Source organism: Drosophila eugracilis, unplaced genomic scaffold (assembly GCF_018153835.1).
Source record: "Drosophila eugracilis isolate 14026-0451.02 unplaced genomic scaffold, ASM1815383v1 contig_1765, whole genome shotgun sequence".
In the NCBI taxonomy this organism is placed as follows: Eukaryota; Metazoa; Arthropoda; class Insecta; order Diptera; family Drosophilidae; genus Drosophila; species Drosophila eugracilis.
The window spans coordinates 2147753-2175505 of NW_024572605.1; the positions used below are offsets into that span (position 1 = coordinate 2147753).

At 42.0% G+C, this 27753-nt stretch overlaps 1 protein-coding gene across 4 annotated transcripts in view; it reads left to right on the forward strand.

Moving 5' to 3' along the window:
- Window positions 1-27753, forward strand: part of LOC108109048 (syndecan) — a 95418-nt gene that overhangs the window by 52695 nt on the left and 14970 nt on the right. For all 4 annotated transcript variants that reach the window (XM_017217362.2, XM_017217361.2, XM_017217360.2 and 1 more), the window contains exon 3: window positions 21817-21924. In XM_017217362.2, the coding sequence (XP_017072851.1) occupies window positions 21817-21924 (108 nt within the window). The remainder of the gene's footprint in view (window positions 1-21816; window positions 21925-27753) is intronic.

Consider the following 27753-nt stretch of genomic DNA (forward strand, 5'->3'; position numbering starts at 1 on the left):
TGAGGTTTTCCACTCGAAAGTTGCAATTTTGCTGGCTGATTGCTTTTGGCGTTCGCAATTAGAAACTTTATGATTAGTTGGCTGAGCCGCGTTAAAAGTTTTGGACAGCGTTTTGCAACTTGTTTTTGCCCCAGGCCCAGGCCCAGGCTCAGGCCCAGGCCCTCACCAACACCCAACATGCCCACTCACTCACTCACTCTCTCTTTCTGGCATTGGCAGTCGCAGTAGTAGTAGTAGTAGTTTTGCCTGTATTTTCGTTACAGGTATGTGGCTGAGTTGGCCAGCTATTTGTGGGGCTTAAAACTTTGTTATCAACAAATGTGTAAATCTGCCCAACCAGCAGCAGAGAGCAGGGCACAAACACACAAAAAATGTTGTAAACTTTTACCCCAGAACTACCACTCACTACTCACTACTCACCCAATGTACATGTGCAGTGGGGTTGTCTAACTTTTAGGCAAAATATTTATGATCGTTTTAGCGAAATCCAAAACTTCGGAGTAGCGATAACAATGTTAAGTCTGTCGTGTATTGACTTGGAGAATTTCGTGTATTTGGCTTGAATTAAGAGCGGAAATTCAACCAAACTTGGCTGGTTGCTAAGCTTAAAGTTTTCCTCTTGCTGCTGCCCCAGCTATACACCCACCCCCTAAACAAACTTAATGAAAACTGCCACCTCCAAAAACCGATTTGTACCACCCACCAGCAGCCGCTCTGCCACTTTCTGTGGAGCACCAGACAATATTGAGGTAAATGCAATGCCGCAGAGGGGGCGGCGACATTTTCCAGTCACGCCCACTTAACATCCGCCCAGGCTCAGTGTCAGCTATCTAAAACCGAAAAGAGGATGCTCGCCCGCCCGGAGGGTGGAAAATTATCCTTTATTATTTTTCAGTGCAAAGTTTTCACTCTCATCGCCGCAGGATACTGTTGGGGTTGCTCTGGCAACTTTATAAAATTACATTATATAGATGTCCTGTGACTGTGTGTGTGTGAGTGAGTGTCGCACTTGTTATCGATTACCCATCACCAGGTGAGCGTCACCAGTCGCTTTCAATATGCTGCTGCTGCTGCTACTGCTGTTGCTGCGCCCACTTTCCCAGTGGATCCGCCGTGAAAAGTTTGTCAATCGAAGGGGGTGGCAGCAGGAAAATCCCAATCTCCACGGTTAGCCATTCTTCGGGTGTGCCATAAAACTTTATCTAAATGCTCGCATCGGGCAAAAGACGCTCATTACTTTCATTATCCAGCCGAAAGGCGGGAACACAACGACGCTCAGTTGAGCGATTTGTCTGAAATTGAAAAGCATTTAATGGGATTTTCACTCGGTTTCGTGTGCATCAACGCCGCTGTAAAGTAATCGCCTTATGTAGTTACCCAATTCAAAAGCGTTTGACTAAGTAAAATTCGATTAACAGCGGCGTTTATTTTGGGAAGGTCTTTAGTTTCATGGCAAAACTAGCTTCAATTCTGTGGGACTTTACCTAAAAATATTTCAATCTTAAGAGAACTTGACTTTCACAGAAAGGCAAGTAAAGACATTAACGTGAAAAACATTTCAAATAAGATTCTAGATAGACATTGTTATCATTATCAGCTTAGAATTTCCCTTTATAGGACAAAACAATTAAAATAATTTGGAAAATGAAAGGACTGCCCCAATAAATAGGCAACATTTTACACTAATTAAATAGAAAAGACCAAAGAAAATGCAAATGAAAGTGAATAACTCATCGAGCAATGTCAAATGATAAATGGTTGGGGTGTGTTAAAAGAGGCGGAGTTCCAAAAAAAAGTGGGCGGGGCTGAGGGAAGCTGTCTATTTTGACGCGTTTTCTCGGCACTTTCTGTTTGTCTTTTTAATTGTTTCTGCGACGGCTGCCGCTGCCGTTGCTCTTGCTGTTGCTGTTGTTGCCTTTTAATTATAAATTGCTGGCCTAATGTTTTCTTTTCTGCTTTCCGCTCGCCTTCTAATGAGTTTTGTGCCGCTTTTTGTGTTTGACTGATAGAACAGAGCCAGAAGTTTGCCAAAATTTCCATTAGCCCTTGCCTTGACCAACTCGTTCTTTCTGCAGCAAGGCTGCTGTTACAGTTTTTAGCAAGTTTAACAATAAACAAATATGCCAACTTTTGTCATAAATTCATGCTTTTTCCACGGATTATTATTGTTGTTTTGCCTGGCAGTTGGCAGTTGGCTGTTGGCTGTTGGCTGTTGGCGCAAACGGTAAATAAACTTAAAGTTTTTCAGAATAATGGCCAGAACTTTATTTCCCGGAGGCGCCATGCTGGGCAACTTTAATTAGTGGACATTTTGCAGGTTCATAGCCGGCGGCGGGCCGAATGATAAACGATTCCGATAACCGATTCTTATTTCCATCTTCATTTTCAATCCAGAGGGTGGAAAAAAAAGACAGCAGAAGAGACAAATAAAAACGTTAAGCAAACGACAACTGCAAATGGAATTTTAATTCAATTTGAATGTGCGCGGAGGCGGAGTGGGCGAACGGAAGCGGGCAACTCTATTAACATCCTGTCGAGAGCTTCTCCTTTCTGTTTGTGTCAGCCTTCTTGTGTTTCTCTTTTGCCAAAGTAATTTCATTAAGCATAGAAGCCGGCCCCGAAATAGACATAAGAACAACTTTTCCGCCATTCCGCAACGTTGCTGTCTACTTAATTAGGGAATTTTTGGCCATTTAGTTTGGTCCAAAAAGGACAGACAGCCACCAAAGCTCCACCTGTTGCCCATTGCCATCGCCAGTGCATTATGCATGTCCCAGCCAAGTACCGTCGAAATCCCGCAGGTGCAATTGTGTTAGACTCTGCTTGCAGGTGTAAAATGCAAGACACTTGTCATATGTACTAAATATACGTATGTGTGTGTGACTGTGTGTGTGTTGGCCCAAAGGGGAAAACTGTCAATTGTGCGGACGCAGCTTGTTGCTGCAGCTCCTCCTCTGCTCCGGCTGCCTGACTGGCTTACTGGCTGGCTACCTAGCTGCCTAGCTGGGCTGGTTTTGTGTCAGTTGAGAACTTAAACTCATTAGCTGCCGCCGCCGCCAGGTTAGTTATGCACATCGGGTCAGACCAGGCCAGGTACTTTATGAATTTTTCATCATGACTGAGCTCTGAGCGATGAGGGAGCTGGAGGAAAAGTGACTGCACTGGAAGAAAGATTAGGAAGTCTTTAAGGGGATATTGTAAATATGAGTAATCATTAGTTTTTATATATTTCCATAAACTTATATCAGAGAAAATCTTCTTTTCCTTAAGTAAATTTGCAAAGATCCAATTTAGTTATCCCCCAAACTTCAGAACTTTACAAATAAAACTTACAAAAAGAACTGAAATTACTAGTCGTGAGCGTTTTCTTTCTGTATAACAGCGGCAGTTCAGCTGGAGTCAAGTAGGCAGCCACGAAATTTGGGTCACCCACCGGCAGTGGAATTATATACACGTATTTTATGTTGTTGTTGTTGTTTTTTTTGTCGCTCAGTGTTCAGTGCAGCGAAAAATTGCCTTGTTTTTCTGTAGCACACACATACTCGGGAAATAAAAAACACGCATAAGTATTGCAACTACAACTAGACCAAGTCAAAAGGTGAGCAGCAAAGCGTTAAAAGAAAATCGTTTTAGTTGCAAGCGAGAGCACACGCACACAAACATACGTAGAAACACACACGCAAATTGCTTTCCATTAAATGTTGCATACTTCTCGGCGTCGCTAGAAATAATATTTAAAGAGATGACATACCAAAATTAATAATACATTTTGCTTTCTTCGTAAAAATTGCCCTCTCACGTACCATAATTTTGTTTAAATATATTCCAGAAGGAAAACAAAGAAAAAAAGGAAAAGAAAATTGCTGACCTGGCTTTGCTTGTATGCCAAGGAGCGGTGTATTTTTCTTGCACATTTAAATATGTGCACACGAAAAGTGCAAAAGTCGGCGCAAATTAATGGGGAATTATAAAATGCATGCAAGTAGTTGGGGATTGGGTGAGCTTTTGCAGGAAAATCCACTCGAGCTTTATATGGAAATTTGTAACTGCAGACGGGGCAGGTAAACAGCAGCAGCAACAAGCCAAATTATAAATGAGTGGCAGCTGGTGTAGTTGCCTAGGAACCTCTAGGAACTAGCCAAAGCCCACGAATTAATGGAAATTTAATCTCGAGTTTTGTTTACATCAGCTAGCTGGCAGTAGCCATAATTTATTGATAATTAAGGCACGTGGCTTAAATAATTATGATATTAATATCCAAACTGAGCTAATGCGAGTTTGCATGGCCGAGAGTGTTGTGTAATCGAGTTATGGCTGCTGTATAAAATCAATAAAAATATATATTTATACCACAAAGTTGCTTGAACAGAGTCGCCTTGAAAGAGAAATAACCCTCGAGAAACAGAAATTCATTCAATTTGGTTGGAAAATTGTAACATATGCTGAAATATATTCCCTCAAAAGTATTTAATCAACTCTGATGAGTTGTGAGCCAATTTCATTAGGCCTGGCTCTCTCTTTGCTTTGCCCTTTTCCATCAGTTACTCAGATACACTCAGTGAGACAATAGAAGGGAAGCCTAGAACTAGAACCACATTTGCATGCCCGCAGACAAGTAACTTTTAAATTATCCGATGGCAAAACACAAAGGGCGGCAACGAAATGAAAACTTGTGCCCCTTGCCTTATTCGAATATGCAAACATTGGCAAAATCGCAGGCAAATAAGCAGCTCAAATGTGTCTCTCTGTGTGTGTGTGTGTGTTGTGTTGTATGTTGGAGACCCCGGCAGATGTATAAATCGAGCAAATCAAAAGTAAACAGACACAAGGAGGAGCAACGACAAACAACAAAGGCTTCTAATGGCAGGCTGGCAGTCAGGCATTTCCCTCTCGATCCTGTTGCTCCTTCTATTGCTGTTGCTGTTGCTATTGCTGTTGCCGTTGCGAAAGAGGGAATGACAGTTTGTATTTTATTTGCATATATTGTAACAGTTTTTCACTTCACTCTAGATATATCTATATATATATACACTCTGGTACTAGGAGGAGCAGAACGATTCTGGTCCACAGATGAGCGCTTACATTAGTGCGATGCAATGCGATGCGATGGCTGCTGCTGCTGGTGCTGCTGCTGGAAATGCAAAATAAATACATGTGTGGATAGATCTAAAAATATATACAAATGTATCTGAGTATATGCAAAAAAGAGTCCCCTTAGCATCGCCGTATCCGTTGACAGCTTGCACTCTTGTCGTATCATTCCTAGCCAGGCACAATTTAAGCTGCACAATTTGTTGAGCGACAGCGAGTGGAATATTATCATCATGCCTGCATTTCCATGTCAATTAGTTGCAATTTCCAACTGCTACCCGATAAGAACTTTATTGACAAGTTGCGCAACAACTTGAGGCAGGTGTCAGCTGACAGCAGGGCTCTTTTCACCACTCATCTTGTCGTTCTTGCTGTTGGCAAACAAATAGCTGGGTGCCACATACATGCTTTCCCTTGGAAACTTCACAGCGCGAGTTTTAAGCACACATCTCTAGGGTCCGCAGCCGTGTCCAATTGCCATGTGTGTGTGTCGGTTTGTGTGCGTGTGTGTGTGTGTAAGCTGTGTTGTGTTGCTGGGAAATATTTCAGGTAGCCAGGCTGGCAGCCAGAGCAGCTTGTCATAACCAGCTTTGGCACTCGGGTTGCTCTGCCACCCTGCCGCCCCGCTGCCTTGCCGCCCTTTCAGCCAGCTCGCAATCAATTTCATTCATTGCATCGCTCATACGCAACGTATGCCGCCCGCCTGCAGGCTGAAAACAGCTGAAAACACTCCAGCTTTCAGCTCCCAGCTTCCAGCTACCAGCTGCAACGTCTTTTGTTACGCAGGTGAATGAAAAATATTTGCCAGAACCCTAGGTATTCCCAGAAAAATGCTCATATGCTCATATCTGAAAAGCAGGTGAAAGTATGGCCTTGCATTTTTGCCTTTCTCTCTAGTTGATCCTCCTTCACGTGGTGTGGAACATCAGCCTTAACCCACTACATCGATCAATATCCTGGTTGAGCAAACAAAGCCAACGGATACACACGGACAATTGAAATTGCAAATGGCTCGTAGGTGGAACATGGCGTATGCGTAATGCGGCCTGAGGGTCAGCATCTGCCAAAGCTAAAGCCAAAGCTGTTTATTTATGCCGAACCTGCTGCTCTGACTGTGACTTTGGGCCATTGCTGTTTGATTACACGTGTAATTCAATGCACTAGTTGGAACTTTCATTGATTTCTTTTTTTTTTTTGCCCAGTTCTAGTTTCAGCAGTTTTAATTGAATTTCAGGCTGCCTGACACATGGTTAGTTGGTAATTTATGTCTCTGTCATGTTCTGGCGGCCAAATCGTCGGGCAATTTCAGCAGCCAACTGAAAAACTGAAAAGGCCAGAGGCCCTTTGTTTTTGCCATTCAGCAGAGAAAGCCATTTTTAATGAAATTTTCAGCTTTGTTGGCCTGCTCAGACAGGCGAGAAGGCTTATGAGAACCGACAGCGAAAACTTTTGCATAAGTAGCCGGGATGGATGGAGCGGCGGAGTGGCTTTCAAAGTACCTAGGAGATGGAATATTTTAAAGTTTATCTGAGGTGGTGAAGAGGGAGGAGCTCTGAAAGATTGACCTCTGACAAGGGGGAATTAAATTGAGAAATTAAACAGGAAGCTAGCTGGCAAGTGGGGATTTCTGCGGCTGGCAAGAGATTTAAATAGTTGAACGCCACTGACAGTTCGATTAGTCAAGCTGACTTTAAATGAGGGTTTTCCAAGGAGAAGTACAAAGTAACCAAAGGAAGTTGTTATAAACTTAATAATGTCCTGAATGTAAGCTTGAAAGTAAAATGTTAGATAAAATATTAGATGCTTTTCCTTTCCTAAAGTTAACTTGCATAGTTTACCCTATACTACGTTGTATTTTTCTCCAAGTGCTCCTTACTCCCTGTGCATCCTTCCTAGTTCCGGTTTAAAAACAAAGCCAATGATTGCCATGTTTTCTATACACTATATTCTCGCAGCTCGATGGCTGCACTTAGTGGCTCGATATTCGCTGGCATATAGCAGTGGTAACTTGATTATGACCACCGTCTAGAGCCCTAAGGGTGGTGCTAGAGCAGGACGTCGAACTGGAACTCTTGTGCGCGGGTTTTCCGCATCCGCGTTGCTCAATGATCCGTGTAAGCACGGAAAACTCAAACGGAAACCATGGAGAAGGAGCAAGTGATGTATGTATGTGCCCGTTGTTGATGTAGAGACTTGGAGAAAGCCCAGCTGAGGGCCACAGAGTCCGCATTGATTGTGATAAATGGACATTTTGTCTGGGGGCCTCGACTGAAGAGGGCGACTCATTAAGTATTAAGTTCGTTGTTTATCGTTGGGGCGTAAATTTACACTTGATATTTAATTAATTGTTATATACGTACTTGGCTCTGTATTGTCATATGCGCTGTGTATTTGAGTATTTATGGCGAATATCTATGTGTGTGGGTGTGTCTGTGTGTGTGTTCGACTACATACATACAGATGAACGCATCGACGCGTCGATAAACAAAAACACATTTTAATTAATGAAATCCAATAAGGATCATACACACAGCAGCACACTGGGATTATAATCGCTAAGCTAGCAGCCGTGAAAAGGGACACACGAGGCTCACCCACACAAATAAAGCATAAAAATGGTAAAGCATAAACTTTTCGCATAATTAATGCAGAAATATTTTGTAATGCAAGCAAGCGTTAAGCTCCAATCCCGGCCCACAAACACCTGCCACCCGAAAACCCACTTCCGCTTCCTGTTTCTGTTTCTGTTCCTGTTGCTGTTCCTGCCGGCTTAATGCTCGACATATTAATTAGTTTTCATATGATGAACTCGCCTGCCTCTGACTCTGAGGGACTCGGCAAAGTTTCCGCGCTTAATGAGCAAAGTTTGGCCCACGGAACAAAAAAGGTGGCAGGAAAAAAATGGCCAAACTGTCAAATGGGAATGTGGTCCGATTTTCCCAATTGGCCAAATGACGAGGCCCAAAGCAAACGCAGCTGTCAACATGTCAAATAAAAATCAAATTTCAAATGGATATATATCTATCTGCTGGCACAGAGAGAGCGAGGGAGAGAGCGGGAGTTTTCCCAAAAGGAAACTCAAGCGAACGCAATGAAAATAAATTATCAAAAAAATAAAAGAATGGAAAGAAAGCGAGGCGCAGAGAGAGAGAGAGAGAGAGAAGAAACTTTTGTAATATAAACTAGAGTATTGAACCGCATGATGATGATTTCTTTTCCAAGGCAAATCTCCTCCACAATTCCCAAAACTTCAACGAAAATGACAGACGCAGACCAACAATCGTAGTCGTCCCGCCCGCCATTGTTCCCGGCCCACTTGTTCTGCTTTCACTGCCCTACTACTCTGTTTATTCGGGTCTGTTTGTGTTCAGCGTTACCTCATTTTCCGCCCAGCCACCCATATTTACTCCTCTCCCTCTGCCCGCCAGAAAGACACTTGCCTGTTATCGCAGTCACAGCTCCCAGCTCCCAGCTCCCAGCTCTCGGCTCTCGGCAACTTCACTTCACTGTTTTGGCTGTTATTGTTGGCAGAGTGCTGAAAAATATATTTTCCATAAATCAACATCAAAATGTTTGATGATGCGATAAATAGCGAGGAAAGAGAATAACAGAAGAGCCGTGAAGAATCGCAAGTGAAATCGGCGAGAGAGAGAGAGAGGGGAAAACTTCTGAATCGGTCAGGACTACGACTAAGTTAAATACGCAAAAGAAATCATCGATGAATCCCCTTAAGGAATCGGAATCCTTCGAATGGATTTGCCAAATATTTAGCTTCCCTTCTCTTTTCTTCAAGTTGAAGTTCATTTAGTCGGTGTCTCATAATTTACAAACAATTTATGGCTCCCGGCGCAGCCCCAAATTGTTTACTTTTAAGTTTTAATTAAATTCCAACTTGTTTAATTCGCCCGCACATGGACGTGAGATAAAGTGTCTCTGGGGTTCATGCGGTTGTCGTTAAGCGTATAGTGAGGAATGTTTTTTACTTTGGATTTTATTAAGGATTTTATAGCTGAAGCTTCAGGTTATGTTAATGGTTAAGTTATAGGCAGTTAGTTTTGGTCATAAGCTCAAAACAGCTCTGCAACTCGTTTTGCCTAATTTGAAACTTAAAACCTGATGAAAACTGAAAATTTTGATAACATTTAGTTCAGTATTATTGTCATAGCAAAGCCAAAAATGGTCGGAATATGGAAAATCATATCTCATTCTGCTCGTAATTAAATTTCTAACAAAACTGTGTTCACACCTAAAAAAAATGGCTTTTTCGAAAAAAGGAAATTTGGGCATTGGGAAAAAATTTTTCGGACAAGGAAAAAGTGATAAGATGGTACACAAAACAGTCCCTTTTAGTTTTCAAAAATTTTAACGACTTAAAAGCTACAAAAATAACAAAATGGCCAAAAAATAAAAGTTCCCAAATCAATTGGATAGTAATAGAAATGGTTAGTTTGGGTCGTTAGCTGCTCAAAACAATCCTTCTTTTAGCTCTGCCTCTTGTTTTGACTATTTCATAGGCCATAAACCTAGATAAAATATTGCAAAAATTACTTAAAAATCGATTGCTCTGATTTATGGGAAAACAAGTCAGTATTTTGATCATAACTTTGCCAAAAATGGTCGGAATAGTAAATATCATATCTCATTCTGCTACTAACAGAATTTCTAACAAAAAAAGGATGATGGTACCCCTTATCAAAAGTGTGAAAAATGGCCAAAAAATTAAATTCCCAAAATCAAGTGGACAGTGATAGAAATGGTCAGTTTAGGTAGTTAGCTGCTCAAAACAGTCTTTCTTTTGGCTCAATGTCTTGTTTTGACTGTTTTATAGGCTTTAAACTAAGAAAAATACTTCAAAAATTACTCAGCCATCGTTGTTTCGATTTTATAGTCACCACAGGCAGTCTATATTTGTTATAACTTTGCCAAAAACAATCGGAAAAGGAAGTGCCATATCTCGTTCTGCTGGTAATTAAATTTCTAACAAAACTGGGTTCACACCTAAAAAAGCCAAAATTATGCCATTTTTTGAAAAAAGGATGATGGTACCCCTTATCGAAAATGCGAAAAATTGCCAAAAATTGAAAGTTTCAGAATCAACTGGACAGTTAAAGAAATGGTTTGTTGTGGTTATTAGCTGCACAAAAATGTATTTCATTTAGCTGTAGGTCTTGTTTTGGCTCAGTTATGGCTTGAAACCTTGAAAAAGTAGCACAAATTCCGTTCATGAAGCGCCATACTGATTTTGTTCCGAAAGTTAGTTCTTTCGAACAGTAGTAAACCAAAAATGGTGGGCATATAGAATTTAAGTGACTTAAAATCTGAACTTATAAAGGAATTCTTGACATACATTCTATTTATACTAAGAAAATATCTCAATTTTGCTCCAAAAATAAACGCTTTCCCCCAATTCCCGTAATTGTTACGCATGAACGCCGTTCGTCCCCTTGCTGCCGCCTTTCGGGAAGTTTAGCCCGCCCTCGCTCGAGGTGTTCATTGTCGACTTGCCGCGCTCTAATTAAAATGTTATCCATTCCCCCGCACCGCTTCCACAGAGCTACGCATGGCGGGGCAAGTGATATGTGGCAGTAGACTCACACAGCCAAAGCAACCTCCTTGCGGCTGCACACACACAGCCAGACACACCTGACTTTGACATTGCCAGGCTATTAATTAGTTAAACTCAAATTGACACTCGAGATAATCAAAATAGAAACATTGGGTTAGAAGAGCCAAGCACATGAACTAGTAGGTAGACATATATATATATATATATCCCAGGTAGATACTAAAAAGGATAATGAATGTCAAGCCATATTAATCAGGGGGCCTTTCTTTCTGTTTGACCACATTTTGTGCTAATTCCTGGCAAGCCCTGACTTGTGAGCTGCTTAAGTCTGTGGACAAGACAAACATTGGCTGACCTTTCTGGTTTTCGGTTTATTTTTGGCCTAAGTTAGCCAGCAGAAGTGACAGAGGACGAACAGAGCACCAACAAGGTGTAAACTTTAGCAATAAAAATCCGACTTTGGACCTAGGCTAGTTGGACGAGTAACGTTGCATGTGTTTACCGTATTTCCAGCTATAGTTTTTAACCATGTCGAGTGCCATCTTCTGCTTCTTACCAGTCGTCGAGTGTGTAAACAATAACAAATTTTTGCATAAAACGTTTATGTCGACGTGGTTGCCGCCCGCTCAGCGTGAGCTTGGTTTTTGAGTTAAGTTCGGGTTGTGTTGCGGGGCTTTGCGGGGTCTGTCCTGTCGTTTGCTTGCTTGCTGCTGTGCTTACAAGTGCAAAAGTTTTGAGGTTAAGACGCTTCAGAATGAAACTGCACACTCACACACACGTACACACGACGCACACTGCCACAGAGCTCAGCCACACGCACGCACACTTGAGAACAGCCAAAGTTCCTGCTTGGCTGCATTTGTCGCTTTGGGTTTTTGGGCAACTTTCCTTCGACTACACGATGAGAAAAAATGTTTTACTTACAAAGAAATGCCTCTAGTTACCTGCTAAAAGGGTATCTGTGGTCCCTATAGTCACTCAACATTTCTCTCTGTGTAAAAAGCGTTCAAAATTAAAGTTATTTAAGTTTTGCCTGATGTTTTGTTATTGCTGTCAGAAAGAAAAATCTGGCTAAAACTTAAAATATTCCGGAAAGAGACGAACTATCAAGCCAAAATATTTGTACTCGAAGTATGTGCATCACACACACACACACACACACAGTAAGAGTGTGTCTGGGGAAGTGTCAGTGTGTGCGTGATATGCTAATTGCCAACTCATTAAAACAGTTTCGTCTTTATGCTGGAAAGCAACCAATGCTGCCCATGTCCTTGCTGTTGTTCTATGTTCTATGGCCCATCCTTCTAGTGGCTGCCTCTATTTATGTATATATGTACTTTCTAATTTAATCAGTCTGCTAAATAATGAGACAAGCATCTCTTGTCGCTCGGCATTCGGCACAATTTCCCTGCGACTGCATTTCATTCTTAATTAAATGCACTTTGTTGTTGGGACAAATATTATTTTTACTAAAGACTCGACAAACTGGCTAACTAACCCTGAATAACCTCTTTTTTGCTGCTTGGCCCAAGAATATTCAGGTAATCCTTGAAAGTTTGCCAACAACAAAAGCGTAAATACCCAAAAGGACTTAGCAGTCGCATTAGGTATTCCAAAGCCTCATCCAAAATACGTATACGCACTGTTTGCCCCACCTTCTGCTCCTTTCTTGTCCGCCTTCTGCCATAATCGTTTTGGAAATTTATGCGTCAAGGGCCACAGCAAAATGGGTTGCGCACATGTTTTTGTGTTGCTCCTTATATATATCTACTTTCTTCCCACCTACTTTCTTTTTCTTTGTTTGGCTTCAAGTTCAAGAGTCCTCGAGAAGCATTAGGCTATGTCCCCTTGTGAGCAGTGGGGATATTAGGCGCCCAATAAAAAGTAAATTATGATTATCTAAGCCGAACCTTTGAACTGCTCTCATCGATTCCTGGCTAAGCCAACAAAGGAGCCGCTAATACATCGCCACAGCATTAGAAAAATGATTAGAAGAGATTAATAAATCTTTTTTAAACCCTAAACCGAATGTAGAACATCCACCACCATTGTTCTAAAAACAATATTAAAACGAAAGAAGGTTTTCCAGTGGAAATTCCTAGTTTTAAATTCGTGATTTTCTCTTCCTGCGAGAGGAAGAGAGGCGAAAAATAAAATTTTCCCATATAATTTTGGCTTGTTTGGCTTTCGGCCAACGGCGGCTTTGTGGCCAAGAGCGGGGCGTGCATAATCGCTGATTAGTGTCTACGTGTGAAACGGCGGGAGCATCGGCCAGGCCGCAGGACCCCCTCCACCTCCCATCCCCATGGCCCACTCTTCTAGCCACAACAGGATCCGCAGAGCCTTGCGGGTCATAAATTCGCATTAGAAGCAGCACGCGGACGTGAATTGGACGCTATTGCATCCACTAATAAGCAGGACGCATGTTATCCGCTGTGGGCGTGGCATTCTGGCACTCGAAAAAAGGGGCATTCGCATAGACACACACACACACACACTGGGACACACCCACGCGCATAATGAACTCGAGCTGAGCTCAACGCAAGCGCTTAACTTAATTAAAAAGTGCATTCTATACCGGGGGTTGTTGTTGTGGGTTCGCTTTATTTTCGAAAGCGTTAAACGGCCAAAACACGCACCAACTGTAACCAAGAACAGAGCAGAGTGGGCGGCGGCAGGCTGCAATTTTCGCATATTTTGCCGTGAAAATATATGCTGATATGCTACGCCAACGCGCAGTGCGGTTGAAATTCTCCTGAAATTCACCTAAAATTCTCATACTACTAGGGCTAGGAGATAGACCATCTAATTTATGATGACTCCCATGGCTGCCTGGATGCCTGACTGCCCTGCTGCCGGTCGGGCTGAAATAATATCAATTAAAAAGCATTTCGATTCGAAATTATTGGTAACCTTTGGCGCGCTCCCTTTCGGCATTCAACTTTGATACACCGCATAAATTTAATTAAATAAGTTATTATAATTTAATTGGATTTTTGTTATGTAAATTGTTCACTTTTCACATAACGTTTATTCACTGTTGTTGGCCTTTTTTTTGTTGCAGTCCGTGTTTTTGTTATGATAACAACCGCCAACACAGGCCCAATTAAAAGTCGGGGGCCAATAATGAAATGTGTGTAATAACAGTCGAATGACCTTTGACCTGCGAACTGAAGCAGTAATTTGCTGTAATGCGACACTTTAATTGATTTTTATTTGCGTCAAATTAACGTCCATTTGCTGGAAAATAATAATTGAAAAAAGTCAAACGGATTGCAGGAAATGTGATGGAATGTGAAATCCATATCGAGAAAGAGAAATAAAAACAAAATCATTATTGTAACTAAGTGACTGGCAGGCAGGCAGGCAGGCAGTGTAAGAATAATATTAATTGGCAAGTCAAAGAGACTTCTAATGCTTGCCCTAACTAGTTTTCAAAACCATAACTACTGCATCATCCTAGGGCTTAAAATATATATCCTTGTATGGCCCATTTATCAGGTTGCTAAAAAATGTATGAGCTGCTGTCTAAACCGCATTCCCACTGCCATTTACAAATTAGTTTTGCCGACGCTGCACTGGCTCTGCCTAAATCATTGTCAATTGCATAATTTATGAAAAGTCGCGTTGATTGAATTTAAGCTGACAGCAGGCGATGGTTAGGGGTGGAAACAGGGGGCCAGCTGGGCTTTCAGTTGGAATTTGGCAATTGAATTTTAGGGGCTCATTAATTTTGCCTTGTTTGTCATTGACTCGTCATCAATGGCTGTGAATAAGAGTTAACTGGTTGAGTGGCTCCCTGTGTGTCTGCGGCCTTCATTTGGCTATTGATAAACTGTCCGTCTGCGGTTTTCGGCGAAATATCCGACAGCCATCCCCTTGATTTTTTCCACTTTTTTTTTCTCTTTTTCCACTTTGCACATTTTCAGAGCAATTAAAATTGATTTATGGTGTCGAGACAGCTCGCAGCTCCAGTCAAATGCACTGTCGGCCAGATATATATCCTGGTTTTTTGGCCATGGAGTTGGGAGAAAGCGCCTCGCTTCCTCCTAGACCTTCTTTTTAGCCCTACAAGTTTTTGGCACACGCGTGCAACTTGTGTCTTTCGCTCTCTCTCTCTGCTTTTTCTTTGTGTAATTAGGCGGAGTAATTTATTTTTATTACTCTTCACTTTCAGCCGGGGATCCTCTTCGCTGACCACTTAGAATAAGAGGCAACAAATTTGTCAGGCAACGAAATTATGTTTGGACCCTTGTTTTCTCAAAATTAACCAAAGGAGAGAGAAAGGAGCTGCGTAGCTGGTTTTTAATTATAAATGCTTTAGGCTCAGGACACAGGATTTTGCTTGATGAAGCCACCTGAGATGGTGCCTACTTGCTTGAGAGAACCTTTTGTGGTTTGCGTGATTTGCTTGGTCCATTTAATTGGCTTGAATTTAAGCTCAGTATTCCCAGGCCCTTGCCTTTCTCTCAATTTCTCTCATTAATGTAGCACTTGGCAAGAAATTCACGCTCTGACGCCTTGGACAATCATAAATGATATATTGCCGGGCGGGTAGTTAGCAAAGTTTACAGGATTCAAGGCCCACAGAGTCACAAGATATAAAATTCGTTCACGGAATCATTAAAAAGTATTAAGGAGGTGATGGGTGACCACCGAGAGAGAGGCAGGAGGCTGGCTGGCTGTAAAAGAAGAGCCAACAAAAAGCGTAATTTATGGCCGAATTAAACGAAACTAATAGGAAAAAGTGGGGCTAGATCGTCCTGGGCATGTCCTTTTTGACAGCACCTTCCGCTGCTGGCTGGTTTTATGAAGATGGACACTTGTAATTCATTATGCGCTCGGTGCCACAGCGCCTGAATCAACGGAAATGAGTCCAGTAGAGCTGTTGCTGTTTTTGGTTTTTGTTTTTGCTTCATGAGCCCTGCTGATGCTGCTCCTGCCGCTCTTTAGCCATGTTAATTTTTCTTCATTTTTAAAGTCACGCTTTTTGCTATGGCCCCTTGTTACTTGTCAAGTTGCAGACTCGTTAGTTAGTTTTGGTAGAATGCCTCGGTAATTGCTTGCCATCATTTCTGTTCACCAATTTGAACGGTCAACAGCAGCGACCTCTGGCGGAGTTTTAGCCTAAGCTTTGCCAGGATTTTTTACAGTTTTTAAAAAGGGAAAACCCTTCGCGGTTTTTCACTTTAGATAAGGTGAAAAGCATTTTGAAACTTTAAAGCTTATAGGAAGTCGGTTTTTAACCCCTTTTTAAGCTTTTTAAAAGCTTGATGGGAGTTCTAATCCTGCAGAAAAGTTAAAACTGTTTTTACATTGTCTTTAGTTAACATTTCGATCTGTAAAATGATTACAGACTTGCACAGTCTTCTCATCAGATGTTGCAACCTTGACTAGAACTTGCGTTCCTTTATATTTCCCTTTCCAAAGCTGCCTTTATAGTTTCTCTTTAAGCTGTTCCTTTAAATATTTTTATGGGAAAAAGTACTTCCCTTAGTTTATACCTCAAGCTAGAAACTTCTCAATCGTAAATAAAGATGTAATTTTAGTAGTTTTTTAGTTACTTTCTAGTCTTTAATGCTTTTATTGAACTTATCAAAACCCTTCGCCACGTTAAAAACCTTCCATAAAACCCAGTGAAAAGCTTATAATTTTCATTTCCGGTTCAAACTTTAAGTTGCGCGGAGAAAGCTTTTCTTCTCTCTCAAAAAAAAAGCTCCGCATGCGCAGTCAGCCTTGACAGCCTCCCAAACTCAATCTGAAAACGCTGGACCAGAGGTCCTTGCTGCCCATGTGTGTGTGTGAGAGTCGCATCACAACATTTAATTTGAGGTTGGCAGCTTGTTTTGGTGTCAGTTTGAAACTTTCTGGTGAAGTGTTCGGTTGGTTAATTTGGCACGAGCGGGCACTTTGGCTCGCTCCTTCGTAATCTACGTCTCTGTGGTCTCCCATCTACCCATCTCACTCGCACAGTGACAATTGTGCTGTGCTACTGTTGCTTTTTTGCTTACTTTAAGGAAATCCCCAGGGCGGCAACGGTGCGTATACTTGTTGTTTTTAAAGAACAATGCGAAAATCCGCTGTCGCGCACAAACCTTTCATATCATTTCCTCACACCACCGACGACATCTACAACGCCATCGATTCGAATGGATGGCAAGAAAATCAAGGGTGTGCAGGGAGGCGGTGCTTACCATTCACCTGTGTGTGGGGTGCCCTCTGTAGGTCAGTGTTATAACAATTCGCTGTCTGAATGGTTTTCAGTGCTCGTGGCATACTTTTGAGCGCCACGATTTTGCATGACTGGCTGACAGCATTCAGAGGCTTCAGGATTCAGAACTCAGATTCAGATTCTGATTCAGGCTCAGAGCCAGCGACAAGGCCTCGGCAAGAAGTAGAATGGTGTCAGTTTGTGAGTGCGGGGGGTTTGCAATTTCCGCCATTGGCTTTATGTCAAGTCACTCGGCAAATACAACCACACTCAGGCAAACAGAGAGAGAAATTAGGAAGTAGGAAAATGTATTTCTAGAATTAAGAAGCTTCTAGACGTTAGGTTTCTCACTTCTAAGCTCTAAAAGAAACTTTGTCTTGTTGAATTTTTAATGTTTGAAATATTTTGTGAATTTCAGCACTAGGTTCTGGGATGGAGATAGTTTTTCTCTGTACACCTTTTAGCCTTATTTACATTTGAGTGCGTTCTTGATGATTCTAGGACTTGTTCTGGCCACACACACAAACACACACACACACACAAAAAGAATATCACAGTTTTGCCGACTGTCAGGCTGTCGGACTAATTGCATTGTCGAGCGTTTTGTTATTTTGCATGTAAAACAAATTCGTGTGGTGCATAATTTAAATATTTGGCCAGGCCAAATGAAAATTTAATGCCGGAGGCTGTAAGGGCTAGAGGATTGCTATGGCCGTTGCAATATTGTTGTTTTGGCTATTTTAGGCCCAGTTGAGTTTTTGTTATTTGCCCCCAAGGAAGGGCAATAATTTTGCTGTTCAATTAGGTTTTCGGGCAGCAACAAATGCGAAAAGTCAAGTTTCCTTTTTTTTTACGACTACTATAAACATAAAAGTTTTCCCCTAAGATACACACACACACACATACACATGGCAATAAAATACAATCTTAGAGCCTCGCCACGTGCATGCGTGTGTGTGTGTTTCGCATAATAAGTTTTGATTTGCTTTTATTCGCTCTTTTGGACGAGGGCCTTCATATTTACCTTCTTGACACCTCAATGGACAAAGGGCACGCACGCAGAGGGAGGTAAAGTGAGAGAGAGAGAGGTCTAGCGGAAATCCCGGAAAACGAAATGAAAATGTTCAATTCACCTAAGCCTCAACGCATTTGGTTTATTTATCATTCAGTTTCGGGTCGAAAAGACAAGAAAGCAGAATAAAATTAGTAAGAGATATTAGAATGATAAATACCCTTTAACAGATTGTTTAACTACATTTAACATTAGTCTTTGAACAAGTTCAACAAATAGTTTGGGAATATATTACCAATTTTTGGGAAAAGTAAGTGACTTAAAGATCTTAAATCCTCTAGAATGTCAAAAGTTATATACGTAACCTTAACTATCATTCAAAATGGTAATTCCCTATGGCTTATTATTTATACATTTAAATTTGTAGATTATTTATAAACAAAACTGGTAATAACCAATGAACATTGTGTTCACCAACTTCTTGGAAAAACTTGGTAAACATTTTCCTTTGAGGGTATCGAAAGGAAATGGGTAAATGCCTTTGCTGTCATTGGTTTGGCATTGGTTGGGTGTTTGGTTTGGTTTTTCGGGGTGCTAACTGAACATACGCATGCTGGCAGGAGGGAAGAGATAAGAGAGGTGAGAAGCAGAAGGCAAGAGGCAGAAGCAGAAGCAGAAGCAAAAGCAGATGGAACTGAAAAGGTTGTTGGACTCAGCAAGACGGCAAAATGGAGGCAAAAAATGCTGCCTTGTCATCAACATAATGACAGCGCCGACAACTTGAATATGTTTCCTGTGGGCCTTGTCGTTTTGGTTCTTTTTCTTGTTGTTGTTTTTGTTGCTGACCTGCCCTTTGCTGATTTGCTGTGCGGGTACCACGCTGCGTATACTTGTTCTGGCATTGATCGAATTGTATTGCCTACTTTTTGGGGCCACCTCAGAACACCCACTGCCAGCCCTTGAGATTCAGATAAAACTTTGTGATGAAGTCCTGGAACTATCAGCTTCGCTTTGCCCACGCTTCGCTGGGCCCCTTTAGCTTCTGTCATTGGCTGTCAGCTGAACTCCTCTTCATTCCCCGCATTAACTGCCAGCCAATTCGCCTTTTTGCGACTGCAGCGACTGTTGGAGCGAAGGGTTTTAGCGTAATGCAATTGACACATTAAATGAGGCTGCCACAATTGAATCACTGGCAGATCCCTCTTTATCGCATCTCGCATCTACCATCTCTCATCTGTCCAGTGTTCCGCATTAAGTATTCCCTTCGTTTGAGCAATTTGAAATGTAATTTTTTGCTGCGGATCAGCCGACTGTGAATAGTTATTTGAAACTGTCGGAGCGGACAAAAGGGCATTAAGTGCCAGGCAAATTCCACAATTCTATGGCATTAAAATATTTATGTGCGCATTTTATAGATTTCCCAGCAGTGAAAATATTTGCAAACGATAAATATTGACAGATGAAAACCCAAAAGAATATATATTTTCTTTGTCATAAAAACAAAATGGTTTCCTCTTTTTTTTATTTTCATATTCCCCCGATAACAACGCGCGTTCAGGCGAACAAACTGTCAATATATGCATGTATATATATTGATTTATAACCAGGGTTTGGCCCTGTTTTTGCTTTTGCCCTCTTCCCGAATCGGCTCACAACTATTTTGAATGCCACAATTTGTCACAGGAACAGAAAAAATAGGTGAGAGGTGAGAGGATTTGGCCCGCTGCAATTCAATTTAACGTTTTTGGCAAATTGTTGCCATTTTAAAATATGAAACAAGCCAACCATGGCAAGCTGGCAAAAATATAAAGCTTTGCCCCAAAAAAACAACAACAACACGGAGATAAAAATAATGTAAAAACTGAAAAACTGAAAAACTGGAGAACTGAAACTGGCAAAACATTTCCCCATAGAGAATATTTTGCACGTTTTCCAGCCGGAAAATCGTTTCATGTCCGAGAAGCAGGAAAACTTTTGCTGCCTGCCAAGAGCGGAATTTTTCAATTATGAAAACAGTGGGCAAGGAAAACAAGAAGGGAAAACATAGTGGAAAACAAGGAAATCTATCAATAGTAGAGCCTGACTTCCGTCGAAAAGTGAAGTGAAAGATGAGGAGGAGGAGGAGCAGGAGGCCTCATCCCCCACATAGAAGAAACCCAAAGCCACAAGCCTTAGACAACGTTGCATATAAAATAAGCCATAAGGCGGAAAAGCTGAATGAGAAACTGTTGCCTCTTATTTCATATTTCCCTGCTGCCTTCTTGAAAACTTTTCAGTTTATCTCCAGCGGTTATTCACACCTATGCCAGCCGGAAACTTGCCAGCTAAATTGTTTAGAGAAGAGCAGTCCCAGTCGTTGGCACAACCGCATCTCAACTTCTGAAGACCTGAATGAATGACAGCCTCTGGCTGGCTTGACAGCCCGCCAAAAACTTAATGCCAACGGCTTCCCAAGTCTCACTCTCAGCCCTGAGCTCTCTTTCGCTCGTCCTGACAACTTTGACTCGCCAAGTTGGCGCATTCAGGTTCAGGTTTTGCTGCTAATCTGCAAAAAACAGCAAACGCCTGAACAAAGATAACTTAATTCGGTTCGCAGTTTGGCTAACGAAAAAGTGCAGCAAAATGAAAATGTTATGCCAAACTTTCTGACTCGCTTGGCTTATGGTGGGGAAAGATTTTGTCGCTATGAGCTGGAAAATAAATGAATATAAGCATTAGGTTTTCATAGATGGCAGAGTTGGCACGAATTTCTGCATATTTTTTAGGGCTAAACGAGATGAATATGCCAAACATATTTTTGAATGTTTTTTGGGTCAATCTAGCGAAAAAAGGAAAATGGAGACATTTTATAGAATATTTATATGATTTCTAACAAGAAAATCCAGCATTAAAATGCTAATTTAAGACAAGAAAAAGTTCAAAAAGAGTTAAAACTCAAAGTAAATAAAGAACAACACGCTTAAATATGCCTTCATTAAGCGACATGGCGAGTTACTTCAATATAGCAAAGAAAACAGAAGTAAAGTTCTTCGAATGAACATGTACACCCACTGTGAAGTGAAGCCTATAGGGCAGGAAAAACCACCATTGGAGTTTTTCAGTTGCTCGTAAAGTCTTCATCAATTCGCATTCAAGGGGAGCATAAAACGGAGCAGAGTCCTCCGATTTCCCATGGCTTAATGAGGCAACACGGGACATGGTCAGGCGACCTCCCACTCCCACTCCCACCCCCGAACCCCAGTTCGGGCTCTGCTTTTTATGTTGGGCCATAAAATGCGGACAGCTCCTAGAACTGGATGGGCAAGTGGATGTGGATGGGGCCCCATTAATTATGCAATGTCCGGACTGGGCCGAAAAAGCCTCAGAAACTCGGCGACTTTCCTGGCTTTCCCCCTCGCCCAGGCCACACTCACTTTGTAGCTCATCAAGGGAGGAGCCGGCTTGCCACACACAATTTGCATTTCTCATTGATTTTCCAGTGCATCATTAAAAATGCATTTAACGCGAACCGAAAATATGTACACTTTAAGCATTGTTCTTAATTAATTGTTTCGTGCGGTCGAGGGCAGTGGAAGGCTGGCTGGCAGGTTTTTGCGGTCATGCGAATCACTGATGGCAATATAAATGCATTTGCCGGCTCTTCTTTTTGATTGCGAATTCCTGCTCTCATAACTTTGGTGCCAGCGACTCCTCCTGACAACTTTGCCAAACTTTTGCCTGTCTCCCTGCCTTCTCCTCCTCTCTCACTCTCTAATTAATGAAAGGAAAATATTTCCATTTCAACGAAAGGCAGCACAAAAAACTGAAAAGTTGATGATGTCCTGGCGAAAATTAAAAAAGTTTCCTATTCTCCCCACACACGCACTGGAGCTTTCGCGGCGCGTAATATGGTTTGAAAAATTCTCATTTTGTTCAAAAAATGTTCTTTATTTGCAGAAATCCGTGAAACCATCGGCGGTAGCGCCATCAGCAGCAGCCTCTCGGCCCCGGGATGAAATCTATATCGATGATGATAGCATCGAGGGCTCAGGCGGACGCGGCGGGGTAAGTTTCCATCTCAACCCTCTCTCTATCATCTCCACCACATATAAATTAGTTAATTAAATTTCCGGCGTGCCCCAAAAAGTTTGCCCTGTTAATACTGTAAGCTGATCTGTAGAGTGGCGTTGCAGATGGGTTTCTTTTTCCCTTTTCCCCACTTTGCATATCACAAGAGTCGGCACTCTTTCGCTTTTCCAAAGTTAACGTAAATATAGGTGCTTTTTTGGTGCCGTTTTTTGCATATATTTTCCAACTCAGCGAGCGAGTTTTTTAAACTTAAAACTTGGGGGATAATCCACAAGAGAAGTTTTTAAAAAATACAAACAATTTATTTATGATTTATGAGAGGTTTACCCATTTTTGTTTATTTTCTTACTTTTTTGTTTCATTTTTTATTAAATCAAATAAATATTTTCCATTATATATAGAGGGTTATCAATAACCTTAACATATCCATAATAGTAAACTGTTTTTTATTAGCGGAAAATATTTAAAACTCTTAAAACCATTACCGGTTTATGGGCCTCAAATCTCAGGCTTAATTCAGTATTTTTCGGATATTCATTTTAAGCCGTTAATGATACAAAATGTTCGATTTAATAACCCTTGTTAAACCACAAATGTATTGCCAGAATCCCCTGAAACACCTGCATTTTACGACTATGCATTTAAATGGCCTTTATTTGTTTTTTGACCCTGCCAGAGGCGTGGTACGTAGAAAAACTGCAACCCATTTAGTATGCAAAAAAGAGCCAAACCGAATGGGCAAACGTTTTGGGGGTGGAAAGCTTGTTACGTAATCAAAACTTGACGTTGGAAAAACTCATTTGTTTATGCGCATGAAATGTTAATGTTCAACACCTTTTTTGTGCCAGTGTTAGTGTTAGTGTGGTGTTGCAGTCCTGAATGTATGTGTGAGTGTGCATTTGGCATGTGAGCGACATTTGTTTGAAAGTTTTTTGACAGCACTGCACAGCGCTTGTTCTTCCGCCCAGGACACGTCAATTGTTGGCTTCCACTTTTGATTCCCTTTTAGCACATACGCGCCCATTTCCGCTCACTCTTACTTAAACAACGAACCAAAAGGAAAAAAGAAACTAATTAAAATGCGTGGCTGACATTGCTGCGGCACAGAAAAAAAAGAGAGACCTGAAGTCGAGCGAGTAAAAATAGAAAAAGTTTAATTAAATTCTTTGGCTTTTTCGTTTATTTTTCTTGGCTCGTTTTGGTTTCCGATTTCTTTCCTATTGCCGCCTGAATTTAATTAAACATTTTGTGCTCTTTTGACGGCGGGTAAAGGGGCAAGAAAGGGGGCGAAGGGCCAACATAAATATAAATTTGAGAGAAACTTTTTCGCGGAATTCAATCAGCGAGTTCGAACATGCGGGGCACGTTGCATACTTTAACGAGTAACTGTGACTAGATCAACAAGCCCCCCCCCCCCTTGCTCTGCCCGGCTATTGACTTGGGCATTAATGCTGCATGGCAACGAAGGCCGGGCCGGACGTTTAGCCGGGATTTCAGTCAGCTTTGTCCAAAAATATGTAAATAAAATCCTCCGAAACGGCTTTCGTTTCCCTACCCTAGGCCAAGCAGGGTGATCTTTTTTGTATTTTCTAGGAAACTTGCTTTAAAGTGAAAAAATAAACAAAAATAATTAGAAAGCCAGAGAGTTAGAGGCTTTGTAATGTTAAAAATATATGTGAAAACTAAGACAGCTTTTCCTGATTTTTATCTGTTAAATAACTCTGAGGCAAGGGTAGATTTCATTCTACCATATGTGACATTTTCTCTGTGATTTTTTTAAGGCTCTCCATCTCCTTCGCACCAAGGCTCTTTCTAATTTCCCCCAAGCCTCTTTCCCCAAACTCCGACCGCCGTTCCCGTTCCGCTTTTTGCACCATTTCCGCTGCGGTGGTCCTGTAGCCAGTAGCCTCTAGCCAGTAGGATGTAGAATGTTGGATGCCTGCTCCTGGCATGTGCCATCATGGCTCATGTCCGTCCGAATGTGTTGGCATTTTTATGTTTTATGCAACTGACAAACGTAAAAACGTCGCCCATGTGCTGGCTGTTCCTTTTTTCTTCTTTCACCGCTCTTCCTAATTCTATCTCCTTTCTCTTTGGCAACACACAAAAAGGATAAAGCTGGAAAAAAAGGGGGAAACTAAATGCAATTTATTATGCGCTCTGTTGATCTTTTGGGCCAACTACTACTACTGCTGCTGCTGCCACTACAGCTGGTGGATCTTTAAAGTGATTAGGCCAGTGGCTTGATGGATTCGCCTGGCTCTTGCCTTAGCTAGTCATCCCTCCTCGGGGATTCATTATTGTGTTATTAATGGTTTGTTTCTGCTCCGTCTGAATTATGATAGATTCGCAGATTATTCAGTCACAGTTCTAATATGTCATTCAGCTTGGCTCCGAGTTAATCAACGCTGCCCGTGATTAATGATAGTTCCCATCACCATTGACGCTGAATTGGCCACATACTTTAATGCTTTAAGCTATTCAGGCTAAGCGGCCTGTTTAAGCCAATTTTTGTGGGACGTGTCAACAAGATAATGAACTTTTGTTGTGCACTTTTAGGCGCCGTACATATGCAAACCTATGCATGCATATGCAATGCTGTTGGTCGTCTGTGTTGGTGTTTGTTTGTTCGTATGTAATAAGCTGCATGCAGTGCACGCAGCCAACAGCTCAGCACCGCTGAGCACACACACAGCTACACGGAGAGAAAATGGGTTGAAGTCTTTGGAAATCTTTTCTAGCTTTTGATAAGGCTGAAAGGCATGACTTATCTTGTAAGAAGAGGCTAAGATTATGTGGAAGATGTGGAAGATTCTTATATTAATCCATAGATTTACCTACATATTAGATTTATACCACACATTTTCCCTCTGTGTACCAACGCACATTCGAACATAGCAAGCATTCTGGTTGCATTTTCCGAAATGGACAAAGCCTGAGTTGCGGGGTGGGAAAACGAGCTTGTCGTAGGTCCTTGTTGATTAATAACGTGCACATGGCGCACGTGTTTTTGTGGATGGCCAAGAGGAAAAGCCTTTTTGCATAACACACACACAGCCAGGAGGGGTAAGCCCCTGCATTGGTATTCGTGTCGCATAGAGCGAGGAGGGAGAGAGGGAGAAAGAAATGCGCATTGACAATAAATTAACATCGATTGACATGGCTAGAATGGAATAATGGAGGGGGGGAGGGAGGTAGAGTAAGGCTCTGCTGGCCCAAAAAAGTGTGCCACAGAATGTGTTGTGTAAACAGGTTACTGGCACTGGCAACACCCACTCCGCCATTTTCGATGATGTGGTTAGGTGGTGCGAAATATGCTGCCCATTATCCTGTATCCTGTGCTCAGGATACTTGCCGCTCTCCTCCGAACAGAGATGCCTGTGCTTAAGTACGTGCATATTATTTCCTACGCCACGTTGTCGTACTCAAGCTGTCAATATCAGTTGCTTACATGGGAATTTATTGGTGACAGCTCACATAATACATAATGCATGCCACCCACAGCTGTCAGCTGTTGGAAAATGGGGGTTCTTAGCCGATAGACATTGAAATTTATTGGGACTGTGTGTGCTGTGAGTGTTAGTCAAGACCCGCAAATGAGTTTATGGAATGGGTTTCCCCCGTTTTCCCCATTTTCCTAGTTTCCCAGCAAATGCAGAAAAATCCGACTTTTTAATGCCAAGAAAGGATATGCGAAGGGGGTGGTAGCCCTTCCATCCTCTGGTGCCTTGCATTCATTACTCAATGTCGCTCGGCTTTTGGCCAGCATACGAGTATACAAATGATGCTGCATTATTTCACATAACATAATTCCCAGAGTAAACCAAATGAGTCCCAGAGAGATGTCAGAAGGGGGCCCGAAACCAAAACACCACCCAAAACAACATCAGTAATCCGAGGCCAAGGGGGCCAAACGGTTTTGCCAAGGGGCGAGGCTAGATAGCTCCTTTTTATGAGACATCTGCCGCTGTCTGTTTTGTGGGTTATTGCGCATACGCCACGTTGTCGCAGGCGAGCCTGAATGTCTATTGAATTAAACGCCCCAAAGCACGAGCCACTGGAGGTGGCCTATTTGGCTAGCTTTCAGCTGGTTAAAGGGAAACTCTCTCTGTAAAGGCATGTCTGGAACGGCAAAGGAGTCGTGTTAATAAAAAGCTCGTTTCCCGAAAGCCATAATTGCGGAAGGATTACTTAAATTGAAACCATTTCGAATAACCTGAGTTGGTAATCTAGTTTAAGTTTTCTACTCTTCTTTGAATAAATTCCCTCCTGGATTTTTCCAATTATGTAAGTTTAAATATTAAAATTCATTATTCCTGTTTACTCTCCAACTATTGCAAATATTTAATACCCTGCCACATCACTTAGCTGGGCAATCATAGATTTTCTTTTGCTTCTATTTGCCTTGCAATGGGCCAAAGGCCAAGCCATATCACCTTCCACAACAAAGGAATCCAGCTATTTGCAGCAACAATAACCGAATCGAGAACATCACAATAGAAGGTTACGAGTCGCATACAAATGCGTAAACACAGACAGTGAAGGTGAGGGAAACAGAGGGGGGGAAAGGGAAAATGGGTGGGAAAAACTGAGACTGCTGGCATAACATTTGGAAGCCAGGCGAAAAGTCATTGTCAAAGTTGACGAAGACGAGGGAAGTTCTGGGGTGTTTTCGGGTAAAATGGCGAATGGCGACGATGATGATGGGGGCGTTGTCGCCATTTTGTTTTCTCTGTTTGTCTCTAACGCTATGCGCATTGTATTGCTGCCGGCGGGGTGGGGGGGAGTTGAGTGAATGTAGGACTCGCTTCATGCATTATGTATGCCAATAAATTCGCTTAACTTTACGACAATTTGTAGCTGCAAACCCTGCCATAAAATTCACTCGCTTTAAACTCAGATTAGGAGAAGGAAGGCCCTCTCTGTGGAGTGAGTTTGTGTGCGTGGAGTGTGTGTGTGTGAGTGAGGCAAGGGGAAAGGTTCTCCCCATAATTTGATTTAGGCCCAGGCCAGGCTGGAAAGAGCACAAATTGGTTTTGGCCCTAAGTATCTTTGATGTGGCTGCATACATTTCAGCGATTATCCCGGAATTTGATTAGACCTCCCTCATCTCCAACTCCTCTCGAACTGCTTTCTGCACTCTGTACTCTGCACTCTCCACTTCGATTGTTATTGTTGCGGGATGTACTTCAATTAGAGCGCCGTTTTGTGCACCGCAACTGCACTCGAAGCACCTCAGAACTCAAATTGCAAACCAGCAGAGGATATGCTGGGCGGTATCCTCTTCGGACGGAGCCTCTTCAAAAGGCCGCCAGCATTTTGAATTGCAAATCCTGGTCGAAGAATGGAGAGCTGGGAGTCGCAGAGTACACAAGCCAGGTCGCCAGGGCGGGGTCGCCTCAATTATGTTGCCCTCGCTGGACCTGGAACCCAAAACCCCGACTGACTGTCAGAGGAGGTTTAGAGACAGAGAGGAAGGAGATGGATGGATGGAAGGATGCGTCTTGGGCAGGTCCTGTTCAAGAAACTGTTGCCGGGCTGAAAGAAATGTCTGCGTTTCTGCGGACGAGCAGCGGCTCTGCTCTCTTTGTAGGAAAATAAATTAAAAGTATCAAGTATTGTGTACACAGGAAGAAAAATTCGAATCATATTGAAGAATTCTGAAGAATTACAGTTTGGATATTTCTTAATAAACTTTCTTTAATTTCGCTATCTTCTTCCGTTCTTCTTAGCTACTTTTGGAAACAGTTTCACCTTTACTGATGAAAACTCTTTTATCTATAAGCTATTACTCACATCTTTCCT